Here is a 14,955-nt window from a genome sequence, read left to right on the forward strand (position 1 = left end):
AATGTCAAGGGTAGGAATTTACTGACAACAATTAGGAAAAGAGAACTATAGAAAGCACAGGAACATTTTCAGAAATGGGTTTTATTATATTTCATAGGCACCACTCGCTTTAATTTTGGTGGGTTTCAATATTTGAATCAAAATAAAATAATAATAATAATAATAATAATAATACATACGAGTTAAGTATTAAACCAACAGATTAAAACCCCAGGCCCCCGCGCCCCTCATTTTGGTTGTTGCTCTTGGTGTAGATGCTATGGTGTGAGGGCTGCTTTCTCTCAATGGCTGGTTGTCATTCAGGCTGGGTTGTCATGTGACTGCCTGTCTGTGCCTGCTGTACAGGTGAGCGGATGTTCTGCACAGCAAGTGTAGACAGGCAGACACATGACAACTCCGTCCAGCCAGGCCCTTGGTTCCTTCGGGTTTCCTTTGCTCATGGGCAGATACAATCAGTCTGTTTTCCAGATTTGGTGATTTTGGAGGGTCAGGGGAAAGGGAGAAAAACACACAATAGAATTAAACATTAAAACATTATGGAACTAAAAACAAGGTAGGCTTTTGACTTTATTCAGAAAGTACACTTATACATTTGTTCCAAATGTGCTAACAGGGGTAATTGACGTAACAGAAAACTCACATTGAAATTTTAAGGAAAAAACAAAGAAAGATTAAACACAAGGTTTATTCTTAAATCCAGTTCATATTATTACTGGCCCACATGCAGTCAGAGTTCAGGGTAATTGAACCAGATGTTTTTCCTCTTCATGAAACTCTGCATATTTTAAAACTGAAGTTAAAGATAAAGACTATGTTTATACATGTTTCTTGTAGTAGATAAGTACCATAACCTTGCCCATGAAAAAGAAACTTGTCATTTACATGGAAACGGCAGCCATTTTCAAAATAACTAATGAGCCTAATGTATTTGGCAATTCAACTGGCTGACTTTGGTATCATATGCTTTGACAGTGGGATTTTACAAGGGGATGTATTTTTACCAATACTTTATTAAGCAACAGGAATTTAAATTTCCCATATTCTTTTTAATGCAAGGTTTTTAAGTATGGATGTGAAAACCAATTAAAAAGCAGTTGTGATCTTAAGTTCTCCTCTTAATTAACTACAGAGCCGGGCCATGAATGTAAAGGGTATACACTGAAATGTCATTAGCCACGGCGATGCTCAAAGCGTGCTTTGGACATTGTTAGTGCAATACAGTTGCAAAAGAGAACTTCAAACACAGAAAGTGAAACTCCATTTCAAATCCAAAAAGTAAAACCAGACCCTCTGGAAAATTCTTTTATAATTCATATAAGAAAGGGTTAATGGTGTTAAGTATACAGATAGAAAATTTAATGCAGATGAGTCGAGAATAATTCTTCTGGCTATTTTCATAAAAATGATCAATTCACATCCGTAGAGGTATTTAACAAATTCCCCTGTCCTTTAAAAAACAAAATATCCAGATAGTTAAAATTCCAGTAAGTGGGATTTCTTAAAAAACAAAACAAAACATTATTGTTCCAAGAGTGTGTACTTAGGAATTTTTTAAGATTTTTAAAGAAAACAAACAGTCTGTTATTTCCCTTTAATTGTAAAGTTCTGAGAAGATAGCAAATAGAAACTTTATGGAGAGCAAAGCAGTTTTTAGAGACTGGGAAAAAAATGACAGTTTTCTACGCATCTGAACTTTTATGCAGTGATTAGATATGGTACAGTTTTAACAAAGAGTTGATAAGTGCAATTTTCCATTTATTTATTTAATTTCAAGAAAAGCAATGTCTGATTCTATTTCTGGTCATCAGTTCTGAGAAGAGGACTTTTTTTTTCCTTGACAGAATCAAAAACATCAGTAAACTTGGCCGCTATTTAAATAATTACAAGGTCAGAGTATGCAAAACAAATACCTTAAGAAACTATTTTGTTATTGTTGCTGAATTCTGTGCAACAGAAAATATTTATAGAGTGATTCACTTACAAAGAGTATATTGATGGAAATTAAAAATTACTGTAATTCTGTATAGCTTTCCCTCTCTCTCCCATAAATAATTTGATCCAGTTAACTCTGCTCAGTTAAAGGAATGATGCATGCAACCTGAAAAAATAGAAAGAAATAGATGTGAGTTCATATGTTATCCTTTAATATGAAACAGTTCTAGTAAACCAAGATATCTGAAAATATTTGAGCCTGAAAAACCATGGCTGTTTTTCAGGGGAAAAAATCTTGCTGAAAAATGATTACTCTACTCATAAGACTTTGGGACAATTTATGTTGCTAATAGATTTTTAAAACACAAGTTTTAAAAGTAAGTACATGCATATGCACACTTCATAGTTACGCTGAACCTGCCCCTAAGATTGTTAAAAGGATGAAAGGCTGAAAAAAATTTGACTTTTTTCTGTCTCCCAAACTATAGAGTAAATATTAATTCATTATTACTTAAAATACTAGCTGAAATATAAAAGAGCTATTTACATTATCATACCATGTAATTTTTAATATGGTTATTACACCTTATTTTTTTCTTGTATTTATTATCTTAAGGAAAAAAACGCAAGAAAAGGATTATCTTATAAGTCTCCTACAGCAAAATTAAACCAAAGCAACTCCAGGAAACTGGCTGTCACGATAAGTCAGGAAATTCAAAATGAAGATTTAATTATTTTCCTTAATTTACTTCATTATTTCTATTTATTAAAACTCATAAAAATTCTTAATGAGACCTTCGGAAAATGGGTAAATATTTTGTAGCACACCAGGGTAAAAAGGTAGAAGAAACCAAGTAAGAAAGTCTCAGTCCTTCCTCAGGAATTTCCTGCCTCCTCTCAGGTTAAAGCCTGACCTTCTGGTTATTTTAAGCTGGGATTTCTGAGTGATGGTCTCTTAGTTATTATTTCCACGTTGTTGTGATGGGTGGGATATTCTCCTTAGAGAAGGACAAAGTGAGTTGTTTTTAAAGAGCAAATCTCTTAATAGAATAATTGAAAGCTTTGGCTTCTTTTTAGTAAGAGTGGACACTGGTGAATGAGTGAACTTTTTTACATGTCTAAGTTGTGTTTTCCTTCTATTTCTTATAACAGCTTTAAGACTTCAACCAAAAAAAGGGGCGGGGGGGGGGGCGGGGAATGCTTTCATTAGGAGTTTTATGCCTAAACTCTTTCCCACAGAGTGAAAAACTTGGGTGGTCTGTAGGCGAGAGGTGGGGGTAGATAGTATATTTTGGTCTTTTAAAAACATAAACACATTATCTGGCCCGAAAGTCCAAAGGCCAAGGCGGAAGGATATTAAACCTGTTGACTAATTGCAAGAAAGTGATCAGTGTGAAATTTTGTCCCATCGTAAACAAACTTGCTTTGATTTTGAGATCTATGGCTTAAAAAAAAAAAGAGGGTTCAAAAAATGTAAATAAACTGTTTTATATTGATCCTCTTCCAATTAAGAAATGATGGTGTTGAAGCTAAGGCTCTGAATTTGTTTTCTCTTAGGTGGCGGAAAAAGTGCTCCTTTTAACCCAAGTACCTAGACTAGTTTATCAATCACGCCCGCCCTAAAACGAAAAATAACTGCTAAGTTTCTGTGAAGTGCAGTTTGGACAGGCCCTGCAAACGATTTTCTTTTTGATGATGTACAATGTTTAATTTTAATACTTACACTTCCCACAATATCCAGGGGTAGTTTTAGTTGAAGATGTTCACTGTTGATTAGTTTCCTCTGGAATAGATCCCATGATCCCTAAAATATTTGTATATCTCCTTATAAAGTAATATCAAAATAAAATGAAACATTATTCTAATTACCCTGGCAATAGAGCAGGTTACTTGACGAGATGTGTGTATCCAGGTTGGTATATGTACCAGCTCATAAACTACCATCGTGCCTGCAGTCAGCAGAGGGTTATAAAACGAACTTTTACTTTTGATCTTTCATTTAGCTCATGCAGTTTCAAAATAAGTACTATTCCTTTTCATTTGTTAAAAGTTTGCATCAAAAATAGGTTGTCGTCCATTGAGCACGTGCAGCGCCTCCTCAGCTACCCCTTTGCAAATTAATTCTTAGGTTTCTGCTCCTTTACTTACACCAGGGACACCCTTGGGTTCCCTCTGTCTCCAGATTAAAAGTCATCCTGAGGGAGAAAATAGGTGAGGGACCGGTGGTGGTTAGCTTCTTTGAAACAAAAAGGCCGTTTAATATGAAGAAAGACATTCAAATTAAATATACATGAAATGAAAGCAAGTTATGAAATTTAATCATTTCTACAGAGTTAAAAAACAAAAGCCAAAATTTGAGCAACCTTAAACATTGCCAAAATACCTTACAGCTATCTTTCTTTTTTAGTAACTGTGTATCAACTGGTAAAAATGTATTTCTTGAAAAAATAAGCTCCTGTAATACCTAATAGTTTTTTTTTCAGTTTTCCTATGTAAAAGAAACTAAATTTTTAAAGTCTCACTTGTTCCATTAAAAGTAATTAATATGGAAGCCTACAAGTCACAATAGAAAACAAAAAAAAAGGATGACTTTCTTCTATCATCTAAGTGGGGAAGATCGCGAAATTTCTCCTTGCTTTTTATATTTTAACTAAAAACCGTGAATAGAAGAGAAAACTTGTATGTTCTTTATACCAGCTTTGGGATAATAAAAAGGGTAATTTTTAAAATAATTTGTTTTCACAAAAGACAACTTGAACCTTTTGTAATAAAATGTTTTACAGTGGAGAATTTGTGACAATGTTTGAATTGTTGCAAAATATATAATTTAGAAAAGGATTTGTTCAGGAACCACTGTAACTTTAAAGAATTTAAAGGAAGACAAAGGAGATTTACATTCGTTTTCCACAAAAGCCTATAGAACAGATGTTTTCATTATATAGAATTGTTTGGGGGTAGATATAAATGGAGGTTGAGGGAATTAGGGGTAAGGCAGTAAGATTTTTCCAGAACTTTCTTTAAGGGATCCTCCTCTAAAGTTCAGCATGGATCATATTGCAACCCAGACTTTCTCTATTATTCTCTCTTTAGGGATTTCATTCAGCTCAAGGGTTTTCCTCCCTCCCACCTTCCTCCCCCTCTCCCACCCTCCTTCACCTCCAGGACAGCTGGAAACTGACCAAAGAAAACTTTGCCTTCGTTTACAAATTCCTTTTTTATCAGTGGGTTTCTAGACAAAGTACCTTATCATTTTAAAGGCTCAGAGAAGTAGAAGCATTGTGAAATATAGGCATGAGGGCTCAGCTGACCAGCACTTATAAACCATTCTTGGATTTTTGTTAAAGAAAATGTAACACGGAGGTATATATTGGGATATGTGAAGATAGACATTTCCATTTCCCATTTATTCAGTTGCTGACTCAGTAAGTTCTGGGTTAGCGCTCTTTTCTGGGCAAGTCCCGTCTGCTTTGTCTGGTGGGCAAAAACTTGGCAGCCTTTTCTTTTATTGTTAGATACTATTATTCCTGGTATTTATATAAGCAAATTTTCAGAAAAGCGCTATCAATATAACATTTTAAAAATAGCAAGTATTATTTCCTTTGGGGCAAAATGGATTAAATCCTGAGATGTTAGAAGTTGTACTACAGCCCTCATTCAAATAAGTTTTTAGGACTCTGCATCCTTAATTTCAACAATTCAAAACTAGCCTCATTAAATGACTCTTAAGTGTTTGGAGTCTTTTCATCTTTCATTTTGAAGTGGGAAAAACCTTTAAACTTAAGAAAATACTTGACTTATAAATCTTCAGAAATCAAATACCATTTGGTAAGTCACTCTATACCACCCATTGTCGCTCCTTTAAAACTAAATGCACAGCTGTCCATCACACATCTACCTCTGTTTCTCGCGCATGTGAACGCAAATCACTGGCTCCCCACCCGGGCTCTGCTGGTCAGACCAGGAGAGCGGGCGAGAAGGCCTTACCCGCATCTCTTCCCCGAAGCAGTCCTGTCTCAGCAGTGTCCGCGCGAGCTTCTTCGTCCCTAGTGTGCAAAACCTGTGAAGAAAAACACTGGGTGTGAGATTTGAAAAAGGAGCAAGCAAATGTCTTCTCCTTGGGAACAGCAACTCTGTCTCCAGCTGTCCATGGCGCTGCTCTCCCTTGCCCAGTCTAACCAATGTGCAGACTACTGTACAACGGCATTGTCCTGAACAGGTAGTCTGAACACTGGGGCGACGGAGCAGGATCTCCAGAAGCTTCCATCTAGGTACTTAAAATCCTCTCCCGGTCTTTGGGAAAAGCCTCCCTTCCTGTACCAGGGGTTGCATTCAGCTTTCCCCCCTGAATTCTGCTGCTCTGACTGAGACACACTCAAGGGCTGTGATTTCCAGTCTTGACGTGGCACATTTGCTGCAGACTGGGGAACTGGCAATGAATTTAGGACCAGGAAAAGGGGGAGGGCTGGGCTGGAGAGTCCATATATGGGATGATGTCACCCTGGGGAGGTTTGGGTATGCGCTGTGCCGCTGGAGAGACCGCTAGAATCGCCTGCTCTCAGACATGGGTCTGTGCATAAAATGGTACCAGATGTTTTAGTGTAATGTTAAGCAGTCATTTCATCTTCAGGCCAGATTTTTTTCCTCAACTGGGCAGGAAGTGGGCCCCAGTATGGAAAAGCTGTAAAAAAAGAGTCGAGATGTACAGTGCTGCTGTGGCCAACTGAAAGTGAGTTAGTGTAGAAGTACAAATTTGCCGTCCGATCCAGGCTAGAAAAGTAATTTGAAGATAGCGGGTAGATAAAAACGTAAACAGAAAGTTGAACACTGGAAGTCAGGGCTCATTTGAAAACTTTTTTGAGCTTTCCTGTGGTACTTTATTTTCTGGTATTTCACTCGTCAAGGAGGGCAGATAAGTTCATTACTTTTTTCTCTCTTTCCCTCCTCCTCCTTGTCTGTTGGATCTGTCAGCGGCTTGCAGGCTGCTCTAGACTCGAACAGTAATTATAGCAACTTCCTGAAAGTGAAGCCCCCATGAAAAGTCTGGAGAAATGTTCTTTGTCATGGCCTCTACATGAGTAATTAGTTCCACATGTGGCCTTCCTCGTTTCCCTCAGCGATTTTGGCTGGCGCTCTGCGTGCTGTGCTATAGCTTGACCTAAAGAAACTTTAAAGTTTTGATTTCAAGCCTCTGCTATGAAATAACGACTCCAGTCTCCTAACAAACCGCCCCTGGTGGATCCACACTGTTAGGGACAGCATTGTTTGTCACTGATGACTCCTGATGCTGTCTTAGTACTTTTGTTTTGTTTTAATGGTATTCTACTGCTTAGTTTTATCTCTGGTTAACTAAATCTGTTGAAATTTGCCAAGTACCGCTTGACCAAAGGTTGTAACGTATCAGCCCGCTTGCTTCTACTTTTCTTCTCCTGTTGTTGCTGTTTTCAATGATATATACTGTGGAATATTGAGTATACAGCTCTCTGAGTTTCTCTGCATAGAATTCTGATTAAAGTTCGAGTTGCCCCAAACTAGAGCTTGATTAATTGCCCTTCCAGAGATCAAAATGTGAGAAAATTCCTAGGTAGCTTCCAAATTTAATTTGAGTAGCCAAACTAAGAAATTTAGCATTCTTTAAAGAACTACAGCCAAAGCAATTCATTTCTACTGGCCTTCTGCAGTACTTTTTAGAAGCAGAAAAACCTACCTCTTTTAAATGCGTTGAGTTGAATATTTCAAAAAGCTTCAAGTGAGAACTGTCTTAAAGCATTTGCTCTTCATGAAATGTCTTCTGTTGAATTAACATACCATTGAAGGGTTCAAAATTTATTACAAGCCCTGGTCACCTTGGGAGGAAGATTAAGTCAGATAAAAATGAATTATCCAGCAGTTTAGGATGGAACAAAGAGATTAGCGTAGGTACATCATTCACAGAGAGATTTAAATCATCAGCGGAAATCTGAGGGATTACTTCATATCTCTGTGCTTGTACTTCCATACTTGCGTCTTCAGGGCGTGGCCACAGTGCTCGAGCAAGCCCACTATGCCTCAGCTCCTTTGTTTTGGGTCACTGCTTGTATAATACTGGAAATATGCAAGCGTGACTACACACAATCTAATAGTCTTATTATATGTGGGTACCAACTCTGTCTATATGCTTATTCACAAGTCATCATAGAGGAGCCATGAGCAAATGGGACAATAGTCAGCCAGGAATCCAGCATTCCAGGTGTGGGTTTGTTTCTGCCACAAACAGTGAAAGCCTTTCCTCTGCCCTCTTCTATTTATATCGATGAAACATTCCTTGGAAATTTTGGGTAAGACAGATGAAAGGTGGTTCTGATCAGACTGCTCCATGATTTCATCTTAGTTCACACATCTATGCTTTCTCAAATATAGGAGAGATCCCTTTCTCAAATAGGGGTTTTTATGATGTTTTATTCAAGGAATTCAAGTTTATACTTATCCTTACTACTTTTGAAGCATTTTAAGTGATTTTCTACAGAAATGACCATAAAGGTTGTGTTCCCTTTAGCATGTGTGCCCATCTCGTTAGACTTCCAGTAGACTAAAATGTTTTATAGTTATCTCTCCCCCAAACAGTTCAACAAATATTTATTTTTGCCTACTCATGTGCTAGTCACAATGCCAGGGAGTGGGCATAGAAAGATTAAGAAGATATCATTCTTGCCCTCAAAGAGCTCACACTTATAATGTTAGGAATGCTAATGTGTGATCAAGTTCAATTTAAAAGGTCAGCCATGCCTCTATGGAAGTTCCTTGGCGTTCATTTGGAAATGGTCTAAGGACTTTTTCAATGTCTGTTAAGTTATCAATTAAATACTTGAGATGTGATGGGCCCTAGAAAGCAAAGTTGGACATGACAAAGACTTGCCTTTGAGCACTAATGCTATTTAACTTGCTTATTTCAAAAGGTATTGACCGAAGTGATTGTTTGAATCGATGGATGGTTTTGAGTGACTACAAAATTTGCTCTATTTTAAAATGTCAGGGAAAGGAAACACTCTTTCAGTTGGTTATCGTTCCCAACCCTGGCGAATTCTTATGACTTCAGAAATTCTCAAATTGAAACCAGGACTGAGACTTCTTTCGATGTATTATAAAGAGACATGGTTACTAGCGTTTACAATTAGAGCGTTTTGTGATGTCCAGATATGAATGCTTCAGATAGTATTTTTATAGCTTTAAATTTTTTTGTTACGAGATTAGTGCATGGGCATTATAAAAGTTCAGACAATAGAAACTATGTAAACAAAAAGTTAATCGTCTTCCCCACTAGCCTCCTAACCCTTTCTGCTCTCCTAAAGTAATGGTAACAGTTTGGTGTGATTCCTTTTACCACCTTCTCCAGGGTCATTTTATGGCTTCTTTACACATTACTAAATCTTTTCTTGTAACATGTATCACTTTCTTATCATAACCTTAAAGCGTAGATGTTACCAAAATTCCCGTTTTATTGATGATGAAATCGAGGCTCAGAGAGGTGAAACATACTACCTTGTAAAATTAGAGGAAATGGCAGAATTTAGCTTTTTTTCTGACTCAAATGCCTGTGCTCAGAAGCATATTGTCAGCCTACAGAGACAAATTTTTCCCCCCGCTGAATTCTTATAGCACTTATATTTCCTGTTATTAATTTGTCAGTGATCTGCTACCTTGTCTTAGTTTTGTACTGAAATGTTACCTGTACTATTTACCATCTCACATATTTAGACTTTTTTCCCCCAATAGAATGAGAGCTAACTGGAGGCAGAGGTGGTATCTTTATACTTGGTTTAGGTAGCCTATAGTAGACCATTCAGTAAACTGTTGAAAGAATGAGTAAAAGCTACGTAGTGTGCATGTAGTTTCTGATCAAACCCTTATCATGATAATAATTCAAGGATTAAAGCTATCTTATTTTTTATCTTAAATGGAAAACATGGTACACTTTTAACACACACATATATATACTGCAGTTGTGTATTGGATTGTACTGTCCTTTTTGAAATAAATGTGAACACTGGGCCAGCCATATTTCCTTGCTTATTTTTGGCCTTCTAATCTTCTGGAAGCATCCTGTGTAGCTATCGGTAGTACAATCTTGTGTGAAAAGCAGGATCTAACCAAGTTGTGGTGTTTCCTTTCTTGTTGTTTTCTCCTTCCTAGTTTGTTTTGAGATAAGAATCTAGTTGACCTCAGTTGATTGCAAATTAGGGAAGATAGCCCCACTTAGCTTGGCTTTATGTTGTCTAGATTAGCACTTTCTTTATTGGAGGCAACGTGGTCCCCTGATCACCAGCATTTCCTATTTTGTTGAGGCCCAAAAGGACCAGGAGATTTGTTGTAGCAAAGCTTTCTCCTTTGCCTCCATTCCCTCACTCTCAAACCAATGGCTGCCTTCAGACTGCTGCGGTGAAGAGCCTTCTTAGCCAGAGATGCAGCTTCAGAGACTGTAAAATGGAGGACACTGAATCCAGAAAAGTTAACAGATTTTCCCTTCAACGACTGAAAAAGAAGTTAAATTAGAACAGCTATAAATCATAAACTTAATACAACTGACTTTATAATCTTCAGAAAGCTTGCAGAAGGCAAAGATTGTGAGAGAGTTGATTTTAAAATGTACCTTTACTAGCGCATGTTTTGTTTTGCCCATCTCTAGAATTTCCATTGCTGAGTCTGTTTATTTAGAAATCAGCTCCTAACCAAAAGCAGTATATGTTTTATGAACATTCTTTCCTCAAACCAGTTCAGAAAGATAATGTTACGTCTTTGAGTCTTGCTAACCACTGACGTGCACGGCAGCCATTTCTGTGTTTCAGTAACAAAATACATCCGGCAGGCGACTCTGGCTTTATTGAAAACAAGTCATATGAAGGTAAATATATGATTTATGACTCCAGTAAAATTTGAAGCACTGTCTTGAAATCTTTAGGGGAAGGCAAGATAAAGGGATTGGAAAATTGGTGCTGGCCTTTTCAGGCAGATTTTAAGTGAGTGTACTAGGAATGCAGTCTGTTGCCTGCTTCAACCCCCAAAAGCTGACGAGCATCATCTGAATGCTATGTGCTATGAACTCCCATTGAATTCCACGTTACAATCAGACTTTAAAATGAGCACCGGCTCACTTGGACAGGAGAAATATGGTGTCCTCGGGTCACTGACAATTTTAGAATATTGACTCCTGATGTCTTTTGGCATCAGGAATATTTTATTTCCTTAGTGCAGCTCATAAATGAGCATGCATGATATCAAAGAGGAAAAAAAAATCTGTATGTGCATCACATAAAGACTCAGAAACCACTTTTTTTCAGGCGTAGAGAAAGTATGCTTTCTGTGGCTGAGGGTGCACATGAAGCGTGTTGGCTACAAGGAAATCTGTGTGTGAAGGGAACTTTCTGCTTTACCCAGAATACCTGCAGTTGTGCAGTAGGTCATTTTAGAAACTCCAAGTCTTTACGTGATGATAGGCATACTTGCGTAATGCACGACACAGTATCTTTATTTTAAGATTTATAATCCTCTGGTATATTCGAAAGGGGAAATACAAGTTATACAAATCACTAGAAGGGTTTGATCCAACGTAAATCTGTTTAGCTGAGTATATCATTGATACCTTAACTGGCTTCTCAATTCTTTTCAATCTCCAGAGAATTTATTCAAGGGGCGTATGAGACCATATTAAAATACTTCTATTCATGCTGCCATGGGAATTTGCTTTACTGTTACAGACCAGAAAAAGCACTTGCTATAAATTAGTTCATGTGGAAAGGTTATTTACATGTTGCGAATGAGTATTAATCACGTATCTTTATAAGCACTTGTGTTATTTGCATATTAATCAAGGAAAAATGGCTTCAGTTTGCCGTACAGAATCAGATTAGGTAACATCATTGACACTCAGGACTACAATGTGAAAGCTGTAGAGAAAAGAAAGTGTACTGTTTTCCTTTTTTAAGGGTTTGTTTTGTTCCTTCGATACCTCTTTTTTGGAGCACTTATTTTGTACCAGGCCCCGTCCTAGTGTTTTTCATGTGTGATACAGTTTAATCCAATGGCCGAAAGGTAGGCTCTCTCCACAGTCACAGGTGAGGAAGTGGGAGCTCCAGGAGGTGGTGCCTTATGAGGGTTCTGGAGCTGCATGGCGTGGATCTGAATCCTGGCTCCACAGCTTGTTAGTATGTGACTTTGGCCATTATTTAACTATTCTGAGCTCTAGTTTCCTCATCTGTAAAACAGAGTTTCTCCTTGGACTAAATGGGCTAAAGTGTGAGAAACGCTTGGAACAGGGCCTGGCCTGGAGGTGGACCTCATGGAGGTCAGGTGGTGTGAAGGGGCAACCGGGTCCCCACCTTGATTCAGTTACTGACCCCGATTCAGAGCCAAGTCCTGTGACTCCAGACCCCAAACCACGGCGAGTACTTCAGGAAGAAAGTGTGTTATTTTCCTCAGGGTGTTTATAATCTTATTGGGTAAATAAGCCATGTGTGTGTAAAACAAGTAAAAATAGGAGAAAATACTTGATTCTGAAAGAAAGACAACAGGATTGTTTTTAAAACACTGTAGTGGGAGCTGGCTCCTTAAGATAACCTTTTGGAGAATCTTTTTGAAAAACCCATAATGAACTTTCTCCCCTTTGAGTTTATCTGCTTTTATTATGGTTTTGTATGTATATTGAAACACGCGTGTTTATAAATGTGTATGTGTGTGTTAGTACATATGTGTGTGTATATATATATATATTTAAACTAAACTAGATCTCTGTATGAGAATTACCAACATCAAAATCAATTCTTTTCCCTTTTTAAAGTAACATTTTTTAAGGCTAGAGCGTGTGCAGTGTTTTTTGTAATCTTAGACCTTAGATTTAGTGTGTGCACATTTCAGTCATTTTTTTCCTTTTTTTTTTTACTTGTGCCTGTCAGAGCTTTACAGCAACAGTGGAAGGTTAACAAGTGTAAATTAGATAGGAAATGCCTTCCTAATTTTGCAAACACAGCATGTTAAGGGGATTGACTTCCACACAGGTGGAGCTATCCCCGACTGCATTTGAAAACCTCACACACTGTACTCTCGGTTCAGTTCTGTTTGGGAACAATCAGTTCACTCGCAACCCTCAGCCTTGTAATAAATGTTTTCCTCTGGTACAATTTACTTCGTTTCCATTTCACCTTGGTTTTTTCAAGAAAGAGCTAGTCTTGGATTTCATTGGCCAGAACGGATCATGATTGCTTTTGAAATACTGGCCAGTAGATTTTTACATAGTTTTTTTCTCTAAGGGATCTGGACCCCATTGAAAATGTTCGGGGGCTGCCTCAGGTGCTGCCGGCCCAGTGTGTGTGTCAGCTAGTGGAGGAGGGGCGTCAAGTTAAGCTTGTATGTTCAGGGCCTCGTGAGGTTATCATTGAGAAGCTCACTAAAGGACTCAAGGTTCTTCTCTTTTTTTTTTTCATGAAGTTTTCTGAACAGGAAAAACAAGATCCAGTATAAGTGGTAGAAGAGGAATATTTTGGCTTTTCTGAAAGTAATTGCCTTTGCCAGTCGTGAAGCCAGTTTGAGGAGAGTGGACTTCCCTTCCTTTTTTTGTGATTCTAGACCGTGCAATTTTCAGTACTATATTTCAACTGGTTAATTTTTGGAAAGTTGAGTCTCTCACTTTTTTTTTTAACCTTTAACAAAGTGCAAGAAAGCTAGTGGGAATTGATTTTCCAGTAAATTTTGCCCTATTTTCTAAATCAACCTTCATTTTAGTTCCATCTTTCCCTTCAAATCATAAAGTAATTGGTGTTAGTCACCCTGTAACGCTAATACTGGTTAGATTGCATCCAATTTGTTAATGTCAACTCTAACTTTATTATCATATAATTTGATTTTGTTTAGATTGTATGTGGTAAGTTCAGACTCATTTCGATGAATGCCACTTCTGTTGCATTCCTTTACTGTATCATTTTCAGTGCATTTGTCTGGTGTGTTATGTATATGCAAGATTTTCTGAGTATATCAAATTCCCCACTTAAAACTACCATTCCCACGGTACACAGTGTGCTTATCTCCTTCACATTCAATAGGAGAACGTTTCAGTGAATTTTTTGTATGTGTTCATGCTGACAGAAACTGTTTGGAAAGGCCATGTTAAAAACGGTTCTAACTATGTACGATAATTTCCGTAATATGATTGCGTAGTGTGACTGTGAAATAGAAGTTTTGAATTAACATTCACAGTGAGACACCAAAGCCAAGTCACTCAGTGCCTAGAGTAGAAGATGTTTGGTGATTTAGTGTTTGTACAGATTTAATTAATTGTATTGGATTTCAAAATTTCATCTTTCTTGAACAAATTCCACTTCTTTCAAGTTAAATTAAACCTTTGCTTTTTTGGATACAACTGAGGTATAAGAGAAGGAGCACCAGAATTGATTCGTTCTAGTTCAGTTCTGCTGTTTCCTAATTCGTCAAACGAGAGGTGGTTGGGAGGAGAAGGCCTGAGTTAGATGATAGGGATAAAATAAACGGGGATGTTTCTGAAAACAATCTGCAGTAATTCCTGTGGCAGCAGTTTGGAGAGTTGTCATGGCAGTGCCAGGGGCAGGCGGTTATGGCACTCTAGCAGATACCATTTCCACCCTTGGTGACTTTTGTGGTGCCCCTGAATGGTTAAAGAGAGGGTGAGCAGAGAATGTTAATTAAACTAATTATTGTGTCAAAAGACAGTGGTATGTATTAATGTCCCATGCTATACCTCCACCAAGTGATCAAAGGCCTTCAGTAAAATAGGCTTATTCCTTACTTTTATTCCTTTCTTCTCCTCCTCTTTTCTGCTGTCCATCTTCCCTCTCCACCCCTCCTCTGCTCAGTGTGAGACTTTCTACAGCTCTCCCCTCTTCTCTCCAGTCCCAATTCTTCCTGTTTCTTCTTCAAACATGGGATTGGAATGGAGCAACCAGCAAAAATATGTATTAGACTCTTCAATAAGATTTTGCTTTTTCTCCTTAAATTTTCCATCAGATGAATTTAACTCTATGTATG

At 37.7% G+C, this 14,955-nt stretch overlaps 2 protein-coding genes and 2 non-coding genes across 34 annotated transcripts in view; 1 reads left to right on the top strand and 3 right to left on the bottom strand.

The window, feature by feature from the left end:
• DNM3 (dynamin 3) overlaps positions 1-14,955 on the top strand; it is a 567,669-nt gene that overhangs the window by 314,973 nt on the left and 237,741 nt on the right. The gene's annotated exons all lie outside the window — the stretch shown is intronic.
• LOC138923978 (uncharacterized) lies at positions 62-14,755 on the bottom strand. Its single transcript, XM_070266421.1, has 6 exons — positions 14,669-14,755; positions 10,312-10,437; positions 6,250-6,350; positions 5,917-5,989; positions 3,656-3,736; positions 62-2,098 (listed from the first exon to the last, which is right to left on the bottom strand). The coding sequence occupies exons 1-6, from the start codon at positions 14,753-14,755 to the stop codon at positions 2,063-2,065; spliced, it is 504 nt and encodes a 167-aa protein (XP_070122522.1). The 3' UTR covers positions 62-2,062.
• On the bottom strand, positions 320-384 carry MIR214 (microRNA mir-214). The gene has a single exon (NR_032843.1). It is a non-coding gene; the product is annotated as a microRNA mir-214 (primary transcript).
• Positions 6,097-6,175, bottom strand: MIR199A (microRNA mir-199a). The gene has a single exon (NR_035003.1). It is a non-coding gene; the product is annotated as a microRNA mir-199a (primary transcript).

The sequence above is a fragment of the Equus caballus genome, chromosome 5 (genome assembly GCF_041296265.1).
Source record: "Equus caballus isolate H_3958 breed thoroughbred chromosome 5, TB-T2T, whole genome shotgun sequence".
Classification (NCBI taxonomy): Eukaryota; Metazoa; Chordata; class Mammalia; order Perissodactyla; family Equidae; genus Equus; species Equus caballus.

Coding starts and splice junctions, on each gene's coding strand:
- LOC138923978 (XM_070266421.1), bottom strand. CDS start 14,755: ATGGACAGCAGAAAAGAGGAGGAGAAGAAAGGAATAAAAGTAAGGAAT. Junction 6,351..10,311: donor AGGCAGCCATTGGTTTGAGA/GTGAGGGAATGG, acceptor CCAGTTCCCCAG/TCTGCAGCAAATGTGCCACG. Junction 2,099..3,655: donor CCCTGGATATTGTGGGAAGT/GTAAGTATTAAA, acceptor CTATTTTTTCAG/GTTGCATGCATCATTCCTTT.